Here is a 20,563-nt window from a genome sequence, read left to right on the forward strand (position 1 = left end):
CTTGGATGCTGTCTGACCTGCTGCGCCTTTCCAGCAACACATTTTCAGCTTCTACACACTTAAATTCCTCTCCATCTAAACCCTATGGCAGTCCCAATCTATGTTTGAAAAGTTAAAATCTCCTACCATAACCACCCTATTATTCTTACAGATAGCTGAGATCTCCTCACAAGTTTGTTTCTCAATTTCCCTCTGACTATTAGGGGGTCTACAATACAATCCCAATAAGGTCATCATCCCTTTCTTATTTCTCAGTTCCACCCAAATAACTTCCCTGGATGTATTTCTGGGAATATCCTCCCTCAGCACAGCTGTAATGTTATCCCTTATCAAAAATACCACTCCCCCTCCTCTCTTGCCTCCCTTTCTATCCTGGAGGGATGGTGTGGACTTGTTGGGCCGATGGGCCTGTTTCCAAACTGTAGGGAATGTAATCTAATCTAAAAATCTGCATGTACAAAAAGGACATGAGAAAAGCCCAGACCTATCTGAAGAGAAGCACCCTCAGTCTCTCCATTACTAAATGACAAATCAGGAGGTGGACTCAAGTTTGCATACGATACACAGTTATGTGGGAATGCCAGATGTCAGGAGGATGCAAAGAGATATGGCTGGGTTTAGTGAGTTGGCAGATGGAGAATAGTGTAAGTATGAGATTGTTTACTTTGATTGTAATAATTGAAAAACAATTTTGTTTAAAGAAGTTAAACCTGTAAGTGATAATCTTCAGAGAGAATTGATATACTTTTTGAAGGAAGACAAAACATTTGCTTGCTGGAGCATCAAGCAATCACGAAAGCAAATTGTACTTTGGCCTTCATAAGAAGGGGATTGTGTTATGCTCTTGTGAATATTATGCTGTTCAGAGTGTTGGTGCAGATTCAATTGGCTGAATGGCCTCTTTCCACACTGTAGAGATGTTGTTAACTTATTCTTCATGAGATTCTTACACACTTGATGCAACTGCAGATGCCAACTTCTGTGAACAACCAAAATTTTATTAAGCACATTAGAGTACGAGCTTTCTGGAGAAACCCTCAACACTCTTCACAATGCTTGCAAAGCTATGTCAAGGGATCTTTCTCCAAACAAAGGAAACAGTCCTTCCTTTATACAAAATCTTTACATCTCAGTCAGTGATGCCCGCATGACAACCCCCCAGCCACTCCCCCACAGTCACATGCTACTCAAGATACAATGCAGTGACATTATCTCCAGAAACAATATAATGTAAATCATCCCTTAATGGTCAAATCTGTTGTGAATCATTTTTTAACTGCAGGGAGTGTAACATTCTTATCAATTTCTGAATAGGATGATGATGCAATTCTTTTACTCTGAATAACTGGGAAATGGCCAGGCAAATGGCTTTGAATGGCAAGAGATGGGAATGTAAATTCCTTACAATCTACCTGCAAGTCAGAGACATCCCATCGTAGTCTCAGGATATCCAATTTCCTGCAGGTCAGCAGAGAAAATTAACTCTAATCTCTCAAGGATTCTATCAGATCAGCTGTACCATTTTCATCTGTGAATTTGGTTTTTCTTTCTGGATTGTGAATCTTTGTAAATCTGTACTTTAAGTTTAATGTGCCATCACTGAATATTTTTAAGGCTGAGAATAATAGATTTTTCATCTTTCTGGGAATCAAAGAATATTGGGAATGAAGCAGGTCAGTGCGTTTGAAGTGTACGTTTCCCTCTCTTCCCTTAAAATGATATTACATGTCCATCTGTTTGAGCAGATTTTGGATACCTCTTGTGATAGCCCCTTCTCTGTCTGTGTGTCCTTTTTATGTGTTAAATAAATACAAGCTGTTGTTCTTTGAACAATTACCTAAACTTCAAACAAGGGTCCTGCAGTTCAGACTTAAGAGTAAGTAAAGTTATCAGAAAGATATCTGAAGTCAAAATGTTCGAAAAAAGTTCCAGAAATGTTGCAGTATGTGTTCCAGCACAACGGAGGAAGAGGGGGCTTCACTTACCTTATGTCAATGTGCTGGATAAATGTTTCTAGTATGCTGATTTAAAGCTCACTTACCTTTCTGTAACTTTTTACCCATGCAGCTTGGAGTAAAATTCTAAATGGAGTAAGATTTTTTCTTGGCTGCAGACATGGAGATGATGGGTTTAGCTGCAGTGCAAGCTTTCTGGATGTCACTAGCTTTCTGGCTTTAATCGCAAGCTCAGGCAGTGATGCTTGCTTCTTTGTTAATTGGCAAGGTTAAAGGCCAAGGGCGGCACGGTGGCTCAGTGGTTAGCACTGCTGCCTCACAGCACTAGAATCCAGGTTCGATTCCAGCCTCGGGTCACCATCTGTGTGGAGTTTGCACATTCTCCCCATGTCTGCATGGGTTTCCTCCGTGTATTCTGGTTTCTTCCCACAATCTAAAGATGTGCAGGTCAGGTGAACTGGCCACGCTAAATTGCCCATAGTGCTAGGTGCATTAGTCAGAGGGAAATGGGTCTGGATGGGTTATTCTTTGGAGGGTCAGTGTGGACTTGTTGGGCCAAAGGGCCTGTTTCCACACTGTAGGAAATCTAATCTAAATAGAATCATAGCTGATCAACCTCAATTTCACCTTCCTGCACTAACACCTAAAGGTTTATGGATCTTTTTAGAATATATTCAAAGACTGAGTATCCACAACTTTCCATGGTCGACATTCATAATCCTTTGAATGAAGAAATTTCTTCGGATACCAGTCTCAAACGATTAACTCCTTATTCTGTCTAAGACTGTGACTCTAGTTCTTGATCCTCCAGCCAGGGAAAGTGTCCTCCCATTGTCTAACTTCAAATTCCTTAAAGTTTGCAGCAACTTCCATTTGAATCAGGGGAAGTAGCCTTTCTACGTGGGAAAGTAAAGAATACTCTAAAAGGAATCACATCCAAAGAGCAAGTATTGTATTTTTAAGTATGTTATGCCTCACTGGGGTAGTACACCGAAAATCAAGTCCCAAGATTGCAGGAGTTGGCTTTACCTGTCTTTTCGAATCAGACTGACAAAAAGTGAAGCAGATTTCTGTACTTAACAAGCATCACTATTTATTACAAATAAATAGACTCTGGTTACAGGTTAACAATTATAAACAGTCAGCAGATGCTTTACAAAGTTAAAACTCTAACCCATTATAAATTTCCATCCCTGGACACATATACAGACAGAAACAAAAGGAACATGGATGTAAGAGAGCATGGATAGGCTAGGAAGACAGTTCAACATATGCTGAAATGGTCCTTTTGGCTTGTCAGGGCATGCTGTTCCTTGACTGTCCTCCATGTACTTCCATTATTGGCAGGAGGCACAGGATGATTGGTTCATACTTATAAAAGTCTATGACTTATCAATTAAAAGTCACAGCTTACAGAGCTGGAAAGGGGAAATAAACTGACTTTCTTCAGGCTTAATATGCCTTTTTTTAAAAAACTACAGAGCAAAAACTGCTCCTTCTTCTTCAGAGGTTCCACGTTTCTGCCAAAACATTCACACCCCAAGTTATCAGCTACCTGACAGCCAATGACCTAGATACTGACCAGTAGTTAATAGGCCAACTTGTTACTTTTTAATCAGGCAAAGCTCCATTTGTTGACATCCCTTGGCTCCAGTTAGTCTATAAAATAAGCTTCTACTACTGATTGAAGAAACTACTTTGTAAACAGTCCTTACAATCGGAGTCAGATTATAGACATTTCTGTTCAGAAATGTTCTTACACACTTGCTGCAGCAAGTGAAACTTGAATCCAGGCCTCCTGGCTCAATGGTAGGGACACTACCCCCGGCCCAAGAGGACACTAAAGTTTGTAGATATTTTTTAACCAACCTATCTGGGTACATTATGACACAGCTCTGGAGCAGGTGGAACTTAGATTCAAAGACCACAGCTAACCTGCACATCTTTGGGCTATGGGGGGAAACTGGAGCACCCAGATGAAACCCACACAGACACGGGGAGAATGTGCAAACTCCACACAGACAGTGGCCTAAGGCTGGAATTGAACCTAGAACCCTGATGCTGTGAGGAAGCTATGCTACCCACTGAACCATCCACTTGAACCCAGGCCTCCTGGCTCAAAGGCATGGTTGCTACCACTGCACAAGTCTCTCCAGGAATGTCTTTTTCAAAGAGTATAGCAATCCTTCAAATGATCCTTATTTTTTTTAAAAACAATTCTTTTGCCATTTCAGCCAATATCAAAAATACAGAAAATAAAAACTTATGGTCTTTACAGGACTTTACTGGGGCAGAAAGTCAGCACCCATTGGCTTTAGACATAGCTGGCAAAATTTTCAGGAGGAACTTGTATAAGATAGTTGGCCTGAAAAGGTTAGTACAAAACATTCATATTGCTCCACAACCCAGCCTCCCACCCCGAGATACAAATAATTTTTAAAAAATATATTAAAAAGATATGTATGACTGCCTCTGATCATTGTCATTTGTAGTTATTTTAGTCTGTTACATCCACCTGCACTCGTAACAATGATGCAACTTAGAAATATTTTCTCTCAGACAATAATGAATATCTTGAACTCTTCCTAAAATACTTTTAAGACAGAATTAGATAGAGTCTTGTTATGCAGAGTTGTGAAGGATTATTCAGAGTAGGCAGGAATGTGGATTTCAGATTACAATTGTATACAAGCTCCAAATGACTTCCTCCTGCTCCTTGTTCATATTACTCTCATATTCTATTTAATAAATGTTCCACTGAAACCTGTCATTTTAAGATTTCAGCAACTTTTTAAAAGGAGCATGTATCTAGTTAGTTATTGCTTTAGCAGCAGCTAACAGCAGCCAACACTTACATCTGGAAAGACTGTTATACAAACAAATTAACTAGAAGCTGGACTAGGCCTCTTGGCCTTTTGAGTCTGCTCCACCATTCAATAAGACTGTGGCTGATCTGATTAAAACTTTAATTCCACATTTCCACTATTCCTAATAACCTTCCACCCATCTGGTCACCACAAATTTACCTTTGTCTCAAAAGCATTCAAGGAATCTTTTTCCACTGCCTATTCGGAAAGAGAGTTCGAAGGATTCACAATCATTTATGTGAAATAAATTCTTTTTGTTCTCTATTTTAAGTGTGATTCCTGATTAAACAGTGCCCATTGCTCGAGTTTCTCCCACCAGAGGAAACACTCTTTCCATATCCACCTGGGCAAGATCCCTCAATCAACTCACTTATTTCTCTTCTGAACTCCAGTGAATACAAGCCTAGGCTGTCCAACCTTTCCTCACAAGATAACCCACCCATTCCACATACTTGTCAACTAAACTTCTTCTGAACTGCTTCCACATTCACATCCTTCCTTGAATAAGGATACTAATACTCTAGACATGGTCTTACCAATGGCCTGCATAACTGAAACACAATTGCACTACTTTTGTATTCAATTCACCTCACAGCAAGCCAGGCAGCATCAGGAAGTGGAGAAATCAACGTTTTGGATGTAACCCTTCTTTAAGACAGCAGGTTGGTGTAAGGGGAGCTGCAGATAAAGGAGGGTGGGGGAGGGGAAAGGGGTGACGTAGGCTGGGTGAACACAGGTAGAGGGTACAACCTGGTTGGTTCATGGAAGAATGAATCTGGTTGGTCGCTGAAAGGAAGGGTCAGTCAGAGGAATGGAAGGGAAGGGAATCAGGGGATCAGAATGGAGGCTATTTGAAATTGGAAAACTCAATGTTGAGTCTTCTGGGCTGTAAGATGCCCAGGTGGAAGATGAAGTGTTCTTCCTCCAATTTGGCAGACACAGGAAAGATGTTATTGATAACATAGGAATCCGGAATCAAGGGGACATAGTAAAGGCCTTTTATGACAGAAGTTTCTTCACTTAGCGAGTGGTGAGCCTGGGGAATTCTGTGTCACAGGCAACTATTGAGGTCAAAACATTGAAGACTTTCAAGAAAGATGTAGATATAGTTCTTAGGATTAAAGGGTGTGGGGGAAAAAGCAGAAACAGGGTATGGAGTTGGATGGAGACAGTGAGGTCTGCAGATGCTGGAGGTCAGAGTTGAGAGTGTGTTGTAGGGAATCTAATCTTAAAAACTACTCAGTTGGTGAGGCAGCATCTATGAAAAGAAACATAGTTAATGTTTCAGACCTGCTAAGCTTGTCTAGCAGTTTCTGATTTTGTTAAGGTTTCACGTCATTAACCTGACTTGCCAAACTCTATCTGCAGCATCCAACTGAAATCCAACTGTGGCATTAAGGAACTCAAGCAAAACTAAAATCAGTGGGTTTCAGGAGTTTACTCTCTGCTGGTTGGAGTCATACTTGGCACAAGAAAATGGTTGTAATTCTTGGAAGTCAGACATCTCAGCTCCAGAACATCACCACAGGAGTTCTTCAGTGTATGTGGTTCAATAATATCAGCAGCTTCATCAATGACCTTGTCTTCACAATAAGGTCAGAAGTGGGGATGCTTACCAATGTTCATATACTGAGGCAGTCCATGTTCAAATGCAACAAGAAGGGTGGCACGGTGGCTCAGTGGATAGCACTGCTGCCACTCAGCACCAGGGACCTGGGTTTGATTCCAGCCTCGGGTGACTGACTGTGTGGAGTTTGCACATTCTCCCCGTGTCTGCGTGGGTTTCCTCCGGATGCTCCGGTTCCCTCCCTGAATCCAAAGATGTGCAGGTCAGGTGAATTGGCCATGCTAAATTGCCCATAGTGCTACGTGCATTAGTCAGAGAGAAATGGGTCTGGGTGGGTTACTCTTCACAGGGTCGGTGTGGACTGGTTGGGCCGAAGGGCCTGTTTCTACACTGTAGGGAATCTAATTTGCCGTGATCCTCATGATAAAGACTACATCCCCCAGAATGCTCTGCTCAGCCACGTGCTTTGGGGTCACGTGGCAGCCTGGCACCGCCCCTCCGGAAGCTGGCCAGGCCGTGCTGTGCACGCGCAAGGAGTGGGGCTAACCCTGCCTGCGCGCGTGCGCGCGGCGGCTCAGAGCGCGCGGCCCTCGTGGGCTCCGAGTCAGTTCCAGCGGCGGCCGCGGCCGAGCGCTCCCCCTCCCCCCACCCTTCGGGCCCAACCAGGCCCAGGTCCCGGCCCCACGATGCCCATTTTACTGTTCCTCATAGACACGTCCGCCTCCATGAACCAGCGAACTTACCTAGGCACTAGCTACCTGGACATCGCCAAGGGCGCCGTGGAGATCTTCATGAAGGTAAAAATCGGAGAGCGGTTTGAAAGATAACGACACCCCCCCCCTCCCCGTGTCCCGCGTTGCCTCACTGACGGCGGTCTCTCTGTCCTTACAGCTCCGGGCCCGGGACCCCGCCAGCCGCGGAGACAGGTACATGCTGGTGACGTTCGACGAGCCGCCCTACGGCATTAAGGTAGGGCTTCAGCCGAGGGTGGGGGAGGGGGTATTTCCCGGGTCTGTGGAGGGTACGGGGAGTGGGGGAGGGGCTTGGGCTTCAACATGGCGCCGCTCTCTTTGTGCGGCGACGCCGTGACGTCACTCGCCGGTCTATAAACCGGAAGTGCCTGGGATCCAAGCAACACTTTCCCTTCTCAAGAACCCTCCATTTCCCTTCCCCAGTCGTCCTCCACAACACTCCACCCCCAAGTACCGTTCCACCACCCTCCCAAATGACCCCAGTCATGTCCCTTTCCCCATCAGCGACTGCAGTTGCTTCCCCTCCAATGCCCACAGCCATATTCCCTGCCACCCCCCCCACTCGACAGTGCCTCTAATTCCTGCCTTCCAGAAACCCCTCAACACCTCCTTCATTTGCTATCCCCAATCACCCCCACCATTTCCCGACTAGCCCTCTCCTCTCAGCACCACCTCTAATCCCTGCCCCAATTACTCATGTCATTTCCTCAACCATCGACAACTCTGTACCTTCTATTCCCACCGTTTCCTCAATCAACCTCAACTCCCCCGTCAACCCATTCCTATCCCAATCGGCCCCTGTCAATGAATGCACCCTCTTTGTCTCCCAATTGCTAACAATATAAGTAGAACTTGGCATAGTATTAAAAATACGAACCACAAAAATAATATACCCTGAATTACTGTTTGAACCACTGTGGGTGGGTCTAATATGATTGGAGATGAATACATGGCTCAAGGTTTGGTGTGGGAGAAATAAGTTTTGATTCATGGAGCACTAGTATCGGAGAAATGACAGAACTCTTCTTTTGGTTAAAAATCACACAATACCAGGCTATAGTCCAACGGGTTTAATTGGAAGCACTAGCTTCTGGAGCACTGCTCCTTCAGCAGGCGATTGTGGAGGACACAATTATAAGGCACAGAATGTATATAAATTCTGTGCCTTACAATTGTGTCAAGTAAAAAATGAGGTCTGCAGATGCTGGAGATCACAGCTGCAAATGTGTTGCTGGTCAAAGCACAGCAGGCCAGGCAGCATCTCAGGAATAGAGAATTCGACGTTTCGAGCATAAGCCCTTCATCAGGAATAAGAGAGAGCAGCCAAGCAGGCTAAGATAAAAGGTAGGGAGGAGGGACTAGGGGGAGGGGCGATGGAGGTGGGATAGGTGGAAGGAGGTCAAGGTGAGGGTGATAGGCCGGAGTGGGGTGGGGGCGGAGAGGTCAGGAAGAGGATTGCAGGTTAGGAGGGCGGTGCTGAGTTGAGGGAACCGACTGAGACAAGGTGGGGGGAGGGGAAATGAGGAAACTGGAGAAATCTGAATTCATCCCTTGTGGTTGGAGGGTTCCCAGGCAGAAGATGAGGCGCTCCTCCTCCAGCCGTCGTGTTGTTATGTTCTGCCGGTGGAGGAGTCCAAGGATCTGCATGTCCTCAGTGGAGTGGGAGGGAGAGTTAAAGTGTTGAGCCACGGGGTGATTGGGTTGGTTGGTTCGGGCGGCCCGGAGGTGGCCGGTGGAGGAGTCCAAGGACCTGCATGTCCTCGGTGGAGTGGGGCCGGTGGAGAAGTCCAAGGACCTGCATGTCCTCGGTGGAGTGGGGCCGGTGGAGGAGTCCAAGGACCTGTCCTTCACAATCACCCAAAACAGGAGCAGCGCTCTGAAAGCTAGTGCTTCCAATTAAACCTGTTGGACCATAACCTGGTGTTGTGATTTTTAAGTTTGTACACTCCAGTCCAACACCACCATCTCCAAATCATGACTACTTTTCTTTTGGGGTAGTCTTCATTTGAAGCATGCTGTCAAGCAAACCTATACCCATTTTTCTAATCAACCTGATCAGACATGTTATTACACTCCTCTGACACTTGAATCCAGGCCTCGGCCTGGTGGCAGGCACTCTACTTCTACACCACGAGAGTCTGTTCCCACCCCCCACCCCCTGACAAATTATAAAATTATGATTGTAGATAAACCTTAAACTATGTTGTGAAACTTGAAAGGGTTCAGAAAAAAATTATAAGGATGTAGCCAGGGTTGGAAGGTTTGAGCTATAGGGAGAGGCTGAACAGGCTAGGTCTGTTTTCTCTGGAGCGTTGGAGGCAGAGGGGTGACCTTATAGAAGCTTACAAAATTATGAGGGGCATGGATAGGATAAATGGGCAAAGTCTTTTCTCTGGGGTCAGAGAGTCCCGAACTAAAGGGTATAGGTTTAGGGTGAGATATAGGGTTGATGTAAAGATATAAAAGAGACGTATGGGGCAACGTTTTCACAGAGGGTGGAATGAGCTGCCAAAGGAAGTGGTGGTGGCTGGTACAATTGCAATATTTAAGAGGCATTTGGATGGGTATATGAATAGGAAGGTTTTGGAGGGATATGGGTCGGGTGCTGACAGGTGGGACGAGATTGGGTTGGGATATCTGGTCAGCATGGATGGGTTGGACCGAAGGGTCTGTTTCTGTGCTGTACATCTCTATGACTCTAATTAGTGAGGTTGGGGAGGGTTAAATTAAAGGGAAGTTTAAAATATCAAAGAAATTCGTGAGCAGAAATGCAGCGTGGGAAAGAGGCAAATAATAATCGAAGTGAAGGCAAGGGATATAAGTACTGAAGAAATTAGAACCAGAATAAGTAATGATGATAAAAAGTCAAATCAACTCTACCTGAATGCACTTGGTATTTGTAACAAGTTAGGGAGTTTGATGACAGAAAGAGGAATAAATTAACATTGACCAATTGCTACTATGGACATGTGGCTGCATGATGACTCAAACTGAGAATTTGCTATTCAAGGGTATTGGATATTGTGGAAAAATAGGCAAAAAGGAGATGGGATAGCATTGTTAATAAAGGAAGATGTCAGTGTGGTGGTACTTTAGGTGCGATCAATCATGATGTGGAATCAGTTTTGAAGGAAATACAGAATAGCAAGAGAAAGAAGTCACTGATGGGAATTTTCTGTATGTCCCTGAAGAGTTGCCTCACTATGTCAAAGGACAAATCAGAAAATAATGGAGTTATGTGAGAAGGGCACTACAATTGTTGGTGATTTTAATCTGTATGTTGACTGGAAGAATCAGATGATGGAAAAGCACAGCAGGTCAGGCAGTATCCGAGGAGCAGGAGAATTGATGTTTCAGGCATAACCCTTCGTCAGGAATGAGGCTTGTGGGTCAGGGCTGAGAGATAAATGGAAGAGGGGGTGGGGTTGGGGTGAGGTGGCTGGGAAAGGAATAGCTGGATGAAGGTGAGGGCGAAGGTGATAGGTCAGGGGGGCAATAATAGATGGGTCTGGAGGGTGGTGCTGAGTTGGAAGCTTGGGACTGGGATAATGTGAGGGGAGGGGAAATGAGGAAGCTTTTGAAATCCACATTTATCCTGTATGGTTGCAGGGTGCCAAGGTGGAATATGATGTGTACCTCCTCCAGGCGTCGGGTGGTAACGGCTTAGCGGTAGAGGAGGCCCCATATCATTGACAAAGTGGGAGGGGGAGTAGAAGTGTTCAGCCACGGGGCGGTGGGGTTGGTGGGTGCGGGTGTCCCAGAGAAGTTCTCTGAAAAAATCCGCAAGAAGGCATCCTGCCTTCCTGAAGTAGAGAAGACCACACAGGGTGCAACAGATGCAGTAGGTGACATTGGTAGAGGTGCAGATGAATTTCTGGCGGACTCCGGACCACATTTAGACCAACACGTACCCTGATACCCAGCATTTATCCATCAGAAATTCATCTGCACGTCTAGTCATCTAGTGTATCCATTGCACCCGCTGTGGTCTCCTCTGTATCAGGGAGACAGGACGCATCCTTGCGGATTGTTTCAGAGAACATCTCTGGGACACCTGCACCTACCAACCCCACTGGCCCGTAGCTGAACACTTCAACTTCCTCTCCTAGTCTGTCAAGGATATGCAGATCCTGCGCCGCCTCCACTGTCAAACCGTTAACACCTGACACCTGGAGGAGGAACCTGCCTTGGGACCCTGCAACCACATGGGATAAATGTGGATTTCAACAGCTTCCTCATGTCCTCTCTTCGCTCCCCCCCACCCCCACTCCCACCCCCCAAAAGTTATCCTAGTTCCAAGCATCTAACTCAGCACCGCTTTCCGAACCCAACCATCACTGCCCCCTCTGACCTGTCACCTTCATCCAGCTATTCCTTTCCCAGCCACCTCACCACAACCCCACCCCGTCTTCCATTTATCTCTCAGCCCCGACCCACAAGCCTCATTCCTGATGAAAGGCTTATGCCCAAAACGTCGATTCTCCTGCTTCTCGGACACTGCCTGACCTGCTGTGCTTTTCCAGCACCACACTCTCGACTCTGATCTGCAGTCCTCACTTTCTCCTGGAAAAATCAGATGGGCAAGGGGATACTGGCATTTGCTGAGGGTGTTAGCAATTTGTTTCTTGATGCATGAGGTTGCACAACTTAGAATCATAGAATCCCTGTGTATAGAAAGAGGCCATATGGCCTGTTGTGTCCTCACTGATCCTCTGAAGAGCATCCCACGCAGACCCAGACCCAGTCCCCTACCCTATACCTGTAACCCCCAAATTTCCCAATGCTAATCACCTCGCTTGGATATCCCTGGATAATATGGGAAAACTAGCATGGCCAATCACCTAATCTGGATGGTAGGGCCTGATGACATTATAGCTGAATTGTTAATCCAGAAATCCAGTTAATGTTTATGGGATTGTGGCAGATGGTGGAATTGAATTCAATAAAATCTGGAATTAATGATGACTACAAAACTGGTGCCAATTGTCAAGGAAAGCCCACTAATGTCCTTTAAGGAAAGAAACTCCAGTCCCTTACCTGATCTGGCCTCCATGTGACTTCAGATCCACAGCAGTGTGGTTGATTCTTAAGGATAAACGATAAATGCTTGCCTGACCAGTGATGCCCACAACCAGTGAGGGATTTGATTTAACTAGAAATCTTATATTTGCTGCCTAAAATATCATCGCATTTGAAAAGTTGGCTTGGGAAACATAGTGGCTCGAAGATGTTTGGATCTTAGTGCTTCATGGTGTTTTGTCAGGTATAGCTATGAATGTTTAAGCTAAATTGTCAGAAGAACAATTAACTGCCTAAGAAACCTTTTTTAAAAAAATAAACTGTTTAATGCTTATGAACTTATACAAAGAACAAAAAAAATTTACAGCCCAGGAACAGGCCCTTCGGCCCTCCAAGCCTGTGCCGATCCAAATCCACTTTCTAACCTATCGCCCAATTCCTAAGGATCTGTATCCCTCTGCTCCCCACCTATTCGTGCATCTGTCCAGACGCATCTTAAATGAATTTACCGTGCCTACCTCTACTACCTCTGTTGGCAATGTGTTCCAGGTACCTACCACCCTTTGTGTAAAGTACTTTCCATGTGTATCCTCCTTAGACTTTTTTCCTCTCACCTTGAACGCGTTACCTTTTGTTATTGAATCCCTCACCCTGGGAAAAAGCACCCTGTCTATACCCTTCATGATTTTGTAGACTTCAATCAGGTCCCCCTCAATATCCTTTTTTCTAATGAAAACAATTCTAACTTATTCAACCTTTCTTCAGAGCTAGCACCCTCCATACCAGGCAACATCCTGGTGAACCTCCTCTGCACCCTCTTCAAAGCGTCCATGTCCTTTTGGTAATGTGGCGACCAGAACTGTACGCAGTATTGTAAATATGGCTGAACCAAAGCCTTGTACAGTTTTTACATGACCCTGCCAGCTCGTATACTCGATCCCCCGTCCGATGAAGGCAAGCATACAATGTGCCTTCTTGACCTCTCTATCCACCTGTGCAGCCACCTTCAGGTTACAATGGACCTGAACTTCCAGATCTCTCTGCTCATCAACTTTTCCCAAGGCTCTTCTGTTTATAGTATAGTTCGCTCTAGAATTAGATTTCCCAAAGTGCATCACCTCACATTTACTTGGATTGAGCTTCATTGTACCTGAAATTCATCAGTGATCACTCCAAATGTTAAGAAACAAACTCAAGCAGACATTTGTAGAATTTTTAAGAAAAGGAAATGCTGTGTGATCAGTGGCTTTGATCATGGAGTATAGAACATTACGGCGCAGTACAGGCCCTTCAGCCCTCGATCGTGCGCTGTCCTGTGAAGCCTGTCCAGCCTACAATATCCCATTCTTGTCCATATGCCTATCCAATGATGATTTAAATGCCCATAAAGTTGGCGAGTCTACAACAGTTGCAAGTTGCAGAAGGAGTTTTGACAATGTGAGGGAAACTGATTATGGAAGAATCCCAAAATAATATTCCAACCAATCTTAAGACCAAGATAAATGTCAAATATTAGAAATCTGATGAGCAGCAGTTCTAATAGATATTTGTGCAGCGTGTCTTATATAGAACATAGAACATTACAGCGCAGTACAGGCCCTTCGGCCCTCGATGTTGTGCCGTCCTGTCAAACTAATCTGAAGCCCATCCCACCTACACTATTCCATGTACGTCCATATGCCTGTCCAACGATGATTTAAATGCACTTAAACTTGACGAATCTACTACCGTTGCAGGCAAAGCATTCCATACCCTTGCTACTCTGAGTAAAGAAATTACTTCTGACATCTGTCTTATATCTATCTCCCCTCACTTTAAAGTTGTGTCCCCTCGTGTTTGCCTTTCCCATACTTGGAAAAAGGCTCTCCCTGTCCACCGTATCTAACCCTCTGATTATCTTGTATGTCTCTATTAAGTCACCTCTCAACCTTCTTCTCTCTAACGAGAACAGCCTCAAGGCCCTCAGCCTTTCCTCGTAAGACATTCCTTCCATACCAGGCAACATCCTAGTCAATCTCCTCTGCACCCTTTCCAAAGTTTCCACATCCTTCTTATAATGCGGTGACTAGAACTGTACACAGTACTCCAAGTGCGGCCGCACCAGAGCTTTGTACAGCTGCAGTATAACCTCCTGGTTCTGGAACTCAATGCCTTTGTTAATAAAGGCCAAAACACTGTATGCCTTCTTAACAACGCTGTCAATCTGGGTGGTAACTTTCAGGGATGTGTGTACATGGACACCGAGATCTCTCTGCTCATCTCACTCCCAAGAATCTTACCACTAGCCCAGTACTTTGCATTCCGATTACTCCATCCAAAGTGTATCACTTCACACTTGTCCACATTAAACTCCATTTGCCACCTCTCAGCCCAGCTGTGCATCCTATCTATGTCTCTCTGCAACCTACTACATCCTTCGTCACTATCCACAACTCCACCAACCTTAGTGTCGTCTGCAAATTTACTAGCCCTCATCCAGGTCATTTATAAAAATGACGAACAGCAGTGAACCCAACACCGACCTTTGCGGTATGCCGCTAGTAACTGGACACCAAGATGAACATGTTCCATCAACTATAACCCTCTGTTTTCTTTCAGCAAGCCAATTACTGATCCAAACTGCTACGTCTCCCACAATCCCATTCCTCCGCATTTTGTATAATAGCCTACTGTGGGGAACCTTATCGAACGTCTTGCTGAAATCCATATACACCACATCAACCGGTTTACTCTCATCTACCCGTTTGGTCACTTTGTCAAAAAAGTCAATAAGATTCATTAGGCATGACCTACTCTTCACAAAACCGTGCTGACTGTCCCTGATCAGGTTATTCTTTTCTAGATGGTTATACATCCTCTCTTATAATCTTTTCCAGCACTTTACCAAAAACTGAAGTGAGACTCATTAGTCTGTAATTACCAGGGTTGTTTCTACTACCCTTTTTGAACAAGGAAACCACATTTGCGATCCTATCTTGAACAGTTACATTTGGAGACATGGTCACATCATCTTGTTAAGTTCTTGAGGTTTCGCACACGAGGTGCAATTCGCATACACCAAACTCTGCAAACAGTTAAAGTTTATTACAGCGTGTACATGCTAGGTGACCTCCTTTGTCCCTCTTCACAGGGAGTCAAAAAAGGCCCAAAACAACGTAAAAACATCCCTTTATATAGGTCAGTTGGTAATACTCACAAGTACTCTGCCCTCCACAAAAACCACATGTTACGATAGGATAAGGTCATCCTTGGAGATAATGTAAATGCCCTAATCCTGGGGAATCATTATGCAAATGATTTCTTGACTCTGATCCCTCAAGACAGTGTAAGTGTGATTTACTTCAGTATCAGGGCTTGGCTATGAAAGCATTTCTGAATGCAAGGGACTGAATGAGAGTTGAATTTGATAATAGTAGGAGAGTAGTGGTAAATGGCTGTCCAGATGAAGTGGGGGTCATCCACATTCCTGCATGAATGTCATCCCCAACCACTACCAGAACGTTCAGTTTCTGGAGAAAGACAGTACAGTTTAACCCTTTTAACCTTTTAATCTTTTAACATTACAATCTGGATACTCTGAGAAATGGAAACTCTGGAAATGGAAAAATTAGTTCAAAGGAGCTCGCAGTAAGATTCCAGAGTACTAAATGAGAAAGGCTAGAACATAAAAGTAATACATTAAATAAAATATATGCTTCTATTGTAAGAAGAATGGACATACTTCAAGCTAATTGCAGTAACTTGGTAAGTCCTTAGCTTGTGTTTTAAAACATAGAACAGAACAGGCCCTTCAGTCCACGATGTTGTGCCGACCATTGATCCTCATGTAAAGTAAATCTAATGTATGAACCCTCAAATTTCTGTGACCATATGCATGTCCAACAGTCTCGTAAATATCTCCAATGATCTTGCTTCCACAACTGCTGCTGGCAACGCATTCCATGCTCTCGCAACTCTCTGCATAAAAAAACCCGCCTCTGACATCCCCTCTATAGTTTCCGCCAAACAGCTTAAGACTTTGACCCCTTGTGTTAACAGTTTCTGCCCTGGGAAAAAGTCTCTGGCTATCAATCTATCTATGCCTCTCAATATCTTGTACACCTCAATTAGGTCCCCTCTCTTTCCAATGAAAAAAGTCAGAGCTCAGTCAACCCCTCTTCGTAAGATAAGCCCTCCATTCCAGGCAGCATCCTGGTAAACCTTCTCTGAACCCTCTCCAAAGCATCCACATCTTTTCTATAAGAGGGGGCCAGAACTGGGCGCAGTATTCCAAGTGCGGTCTAACCAAAGTCTTATAGAGCTGCAACAAGATCTCATGGCTCTTAAACTCAATCCCTCTATTAATGAAAGCCAAAACACCATATACTTTCTTAACAACCTTGTCCACTTGGGTGGCAATTTTAAGGGATCTATATACCTGCACACCAAGATCTTGCTGTTCCTCCAGACTGCTAAGAATCCTGTCTTTAATCCTGTACTCAACTTTCAAGTTCGACCTTCAAAAGTGCATCACTTCGCATTTATCCAGGTTGAACTCCATCTGCCACCTCTCAGCCCATCTCTGCATCCTGTCAATGTCATGCTGCAGCCTACAACAGTCCTCTGTACTGTCAACGACACCTCCAACCTGTGTGTCATCTGCAGACTTGCTAACCATCCTTCAATCTCCTCATCCAAGTCATTAATAAAAATTACAAAAGGTAGAGGCCCAAGAACAGAGCCCTGTGGAACACCACTCACCACTGACTTCCAGGCAGAATACTTTCCTTCCACTACTACTCGCTGTCTTCTGTCGACCAGCCAATTCTGCATCCAGACAGCTAAATTTCTCTGTATTCCCATTCCTTCTGAATGAGCCTACTATGGGGAACCTTATCAAATGCCTTGCTGAAATCCATATACACCACATCCACCACTCGACCATGATCGACTTGTCTAGTAACTTCCTCGAAGAACCCCATATGAATGAGGCATGACCTGCCCCTCACAAAGCCGTGCTGACTGCATTTAATCAAGCCATGCTCTTCCAGATGGTCATAAATCCTATCCCTCAGAATCCTTTCTAACACCTTGTAGATGGCAGACATGAGACTGACTTGTCTGTAATTGCCAGGGATTTCCCTGTTTCCTTTTTTGGAGAGAGGAAATACATTTGCCTCCCTCCAGTCATTTCTCGCTCCCAAAGCAGCCGAGGACAAATCTGGTCTGGCCCAGGCGACTTGTCAATCTTAGTGTTTGTCTAATTTTCAACACATCAGCTACCTCAATCTCTATCCGTTCCATCATGCTTACCTGCTCCTCAATGGTTTCATTCACTACAAGGTCCTTTTCTTTAGTAAAGACAGAAGCAAAAAACTCATTTAGGGCTTCCCCTACCTCCTCAGACTCTATACACAAGTTCCCTATGCTATCGCTGATCGGCCCCACTCTTTCTTTGATCATTCTCTTATTCCTCATATACGTGTAAAATGCCTTTGGATTCTCACTAATCCTTCCTGCCAAGCCTTTATTGTGCCCTCTCCTGGCTCTCCTCAGGCCATTTTTGAGCTCCTTCCTCGCCTGTCTGTAATCCTCTCGAGCTGAGCAAGACCTATACTTTCTCCACTTTATGTAAGCTGCCTTCTTTATTTTGACGAGAAGCTCCTCCGCTCTCGTCATCCAAGGTTCCTTTATCTTACCCCTTCTTTCCTGTCTCAGAGGAACACATTTTTATGCATCACTTGCAACAATTGTTCCTTAAACAGTCTCCACATGTCTATAGTGCCCTTTCCATGGATCAATTGCTCCCAGTCAATGCTTCCCAACTCACGTCTGATAGCATCATAATTTTGTTTTCCCCAGTTAAATATCTTCCCATTGTGCATGCTTCTCTCCTTCTCCATAGCTATGTGGAATGTGAGGCAGTTGTGGTCACTATTACCAAAATGCTCTCCCACTGGAAGACCTGACACCTGCCCCGGCTCATTGTTGAGCACCAAATCCAAAATAGCCTCTCCCCTCGTTGGCCTGTCAACATACTGAGTTAGGAAACCCTCCTGAACACACCTTACAAAAACAGCTCCTTCCAAACCATCTATTCGAAGGAGGTTCCAATCAATATTGGGAAAGTTAAAGTCACCCATTACAACAACCCTACTACATTCACACTTTTACAAAATCTGCCGACCTATGCTTTCTTCCATCTCCCTGCTGCTATTGGAGGGCCTGTAGTAAACCCCTAATGAGGTGACTGCTCCCTTACTGTTCCTAATTTCCACCCATACTGACTCTGTAGGCAGACCCTCCTCGACAATGGAAGCTTCTGTAGCTGTGATACCCTCTCTGATTAGTAGTGCTACACCCCCTCCTCTTCCCCCCCCCCCCCCCCCCCCCCCCCCATTATTTTTAAACATTCTAAACCCTAGGACATTCAGCAACCATTCCTGCCCCTGAGAAACCCATGTCTCTGTTATGGCCACAACATCATAGCACCAGGTACTGATCCATGCTCTAAGCTCATCACTTTTATTCCTGATACTCCTTGCATTAAAGCCAACACACTTTAACCGATCCCTTGGTTCTTTCCCAGGAAATTCCTTTCCACTGGCTGCGCTGTCTCTTGCTATTGCCTCATCTCCATCAACTCTCACCATCGGTATATAGCTCAGGTTCCCCCCCCACCCCCGCCATACTAATGTAAACCCCCCTGAACCACTTGAGCTAACCTTCCACCCAGGACATTGGTCCACTTCCAGTTCAGGTGCAACCCGTCCTTCATGTGCAGGTCCCACCTTCCCCAAAAGGCATCCCAATTATCTACCTATCTGAAGCCCTCACTCCTACACCAGCTGCGCAGCCACGTGTTAAACTGCGCCAGCTCCCTGTTCCTCGCTTTGCTATCTCGTGGCACCGGTAGCAAACCCGAGAACACTATTCTGTTCACTCTGCTCTGCAGCTTCCATCCTAGCTCCCTGAAATCACTTTTTATATCCTCAATCCTTTTCCTGGCTATATTATTGGTGCCAATATGTAACACGATTTCTGGCTGTTCGCCCTCCCCTTTGAGAATTTTATACACCCGATCGGAGCCGTCCCAGATCCTGGCACCAGGGAGGCAACATAACTTCCGGGAATCCCGATCCTGACCATGGAAATTATGTATTTAGTTCACTGTTCTATATAACTTTCTGATAGTTTAATTAGAAAAATCAACTTTCCTCTGATTTATAATTGAAATTTCCAAGTGATAATGACATATGCACTTCATTGTACCCCCCCCCCCCCCTTGCCGGGAGAGAGATTATGTGGTGTCCTTAAGAGGCACTTTCATTTCCGTTGTAGTATCATCTTATCACATAATTCTGTTTTACATTGGCAATAATAGCATTTGCATTAAATGTTCATGGACAATAATGGTTGCATTCAGGTCAAGTCCACTTTGATCAAGGTATTTGATTTCTTTTGTATTTACTGCATGGTCTTGGAAAGCACAGTTGCCATATCACACTGTGATGCATCCAGACTGGATGCTTTCTATGGTGCATCTATAAAAATTGGTAAGACTCCTTGTGGACATGCCGAATTTCCTTAGCCTCCTGAGGAAGTAGAGACGTTGTTTTGCTTTCTTGACTGTTGCATCGGCATGAATGGACCAGGACAGATTGTTGGTGATCGTCATTCCCAGGAACTTCAAGCTGTCAACCATCTTCACCTCATCACCATTGCAGATGGGGGCATGCCCTCCACTCCGCTTTCTGAAGTCAATGATCCCCTCCTTCATTTTGCAGACATTGGTGGGGAGTTTATTGTCTGGTTGTCAGTTTGCTCATTGAACTGTTAGGTTTGTTTTCAAGTGTTTTGTCACCATGCAAGGTAATATCATCAATGAGCCTCTGATGAAGCGTTGGTGTTCTGCTCCACTTGCTATTTATGTGTCTTGGTTTGTTGTGGTGGATGATAACATTTCGGGTTCTGTTTCTGAGAGAATGGTAAATGGGGTCCAAATCTTTGATTTATTAATGGAAACCCTGTTTGAATGCCAGGCCTGTAGGAATTCCCGTGCATGTCTTTGTTTGGCCTGTCCAAGGATGGGTGCATTTTCCCAATTGAACTGGTGTCCTTCTTTTCTGTGCGTATAGATACCAGTGATAGTTGGCCATGTTGTTTGGTGGATAGTTGGTTCTCGTTCTCCTAGTTTCCTGCCAGTTTGTCCAATGTAATATTTGTTATAGTTTTTGCAGCATATTTTGTGTATTACATTTGTTCTGCTGCTGTGGATATAGGGTACTTTAAATTTGACAATAGTAGTTTTCGTGTGGTAGTAGGGTTTGTGGGCTAACCCTGATGCCTAGGGGCCGGAGTAGTGTGGTGGTCATTCCAGAAATGTCTTTGATGTATGGTAGGGTGACTAGAGTCTCTGGGTAT

The 20,563-nt window shown here is 44.7% G+C and overlaps 1 protein-coding gene across 4 annotated transcripts in view; it reads left to right on the forward strand.

The window, feature by feature from the left end:
• Positions 1-6,891: 6,891 nt before the first annotated feature.
• Positions 6,892-20,563, forward strand: part of ints6l (integrator complex subunit 6 like) — a 159,797-nt gene continuing 146,125 nt past the window's right edge. For 2 of the 4 annotated variants that reach the window (XR_009645188.1, XM_060832374.1), the window contains exons 1-2: positions 6,892-7,186; positions 7,281-7,358. Coding sequence is in view for 3 of the 4 variants with exons in the window: in XM_060832374.1 (XP_060688357.1) it covers positions 7,076-7,186; positions 7,281-7,358 (189 nt within the window). In the remaining variant the exon portion in view is untranslated. The remainder of the gene's footprint in view (positions 7,187-7,280; positions 7,359-20,563) is intronic. The other 2 variants (XM_060832371.1, XM_060832372.1) reach the window with 1 other exon arrangement.

This window comes from Hemiscyllium ocellatum, chromosome 11 (genome assembly GCF_020745735.1).
Source record: "Hemiscyllium ocellatum isolate sHemOce1 chromosome 11, sHemOce1.pat.X.cur, whole genome shotgun sequence".
Classification (NCBI taxonomy): domain Eukaryota; kingdom Metazoa; phylum Chordata; class Chondrichthyes; order Orectolobiformes; family Hemiscylliidae; genus Hemiscyllium; species Hemiscyllium ocellatum.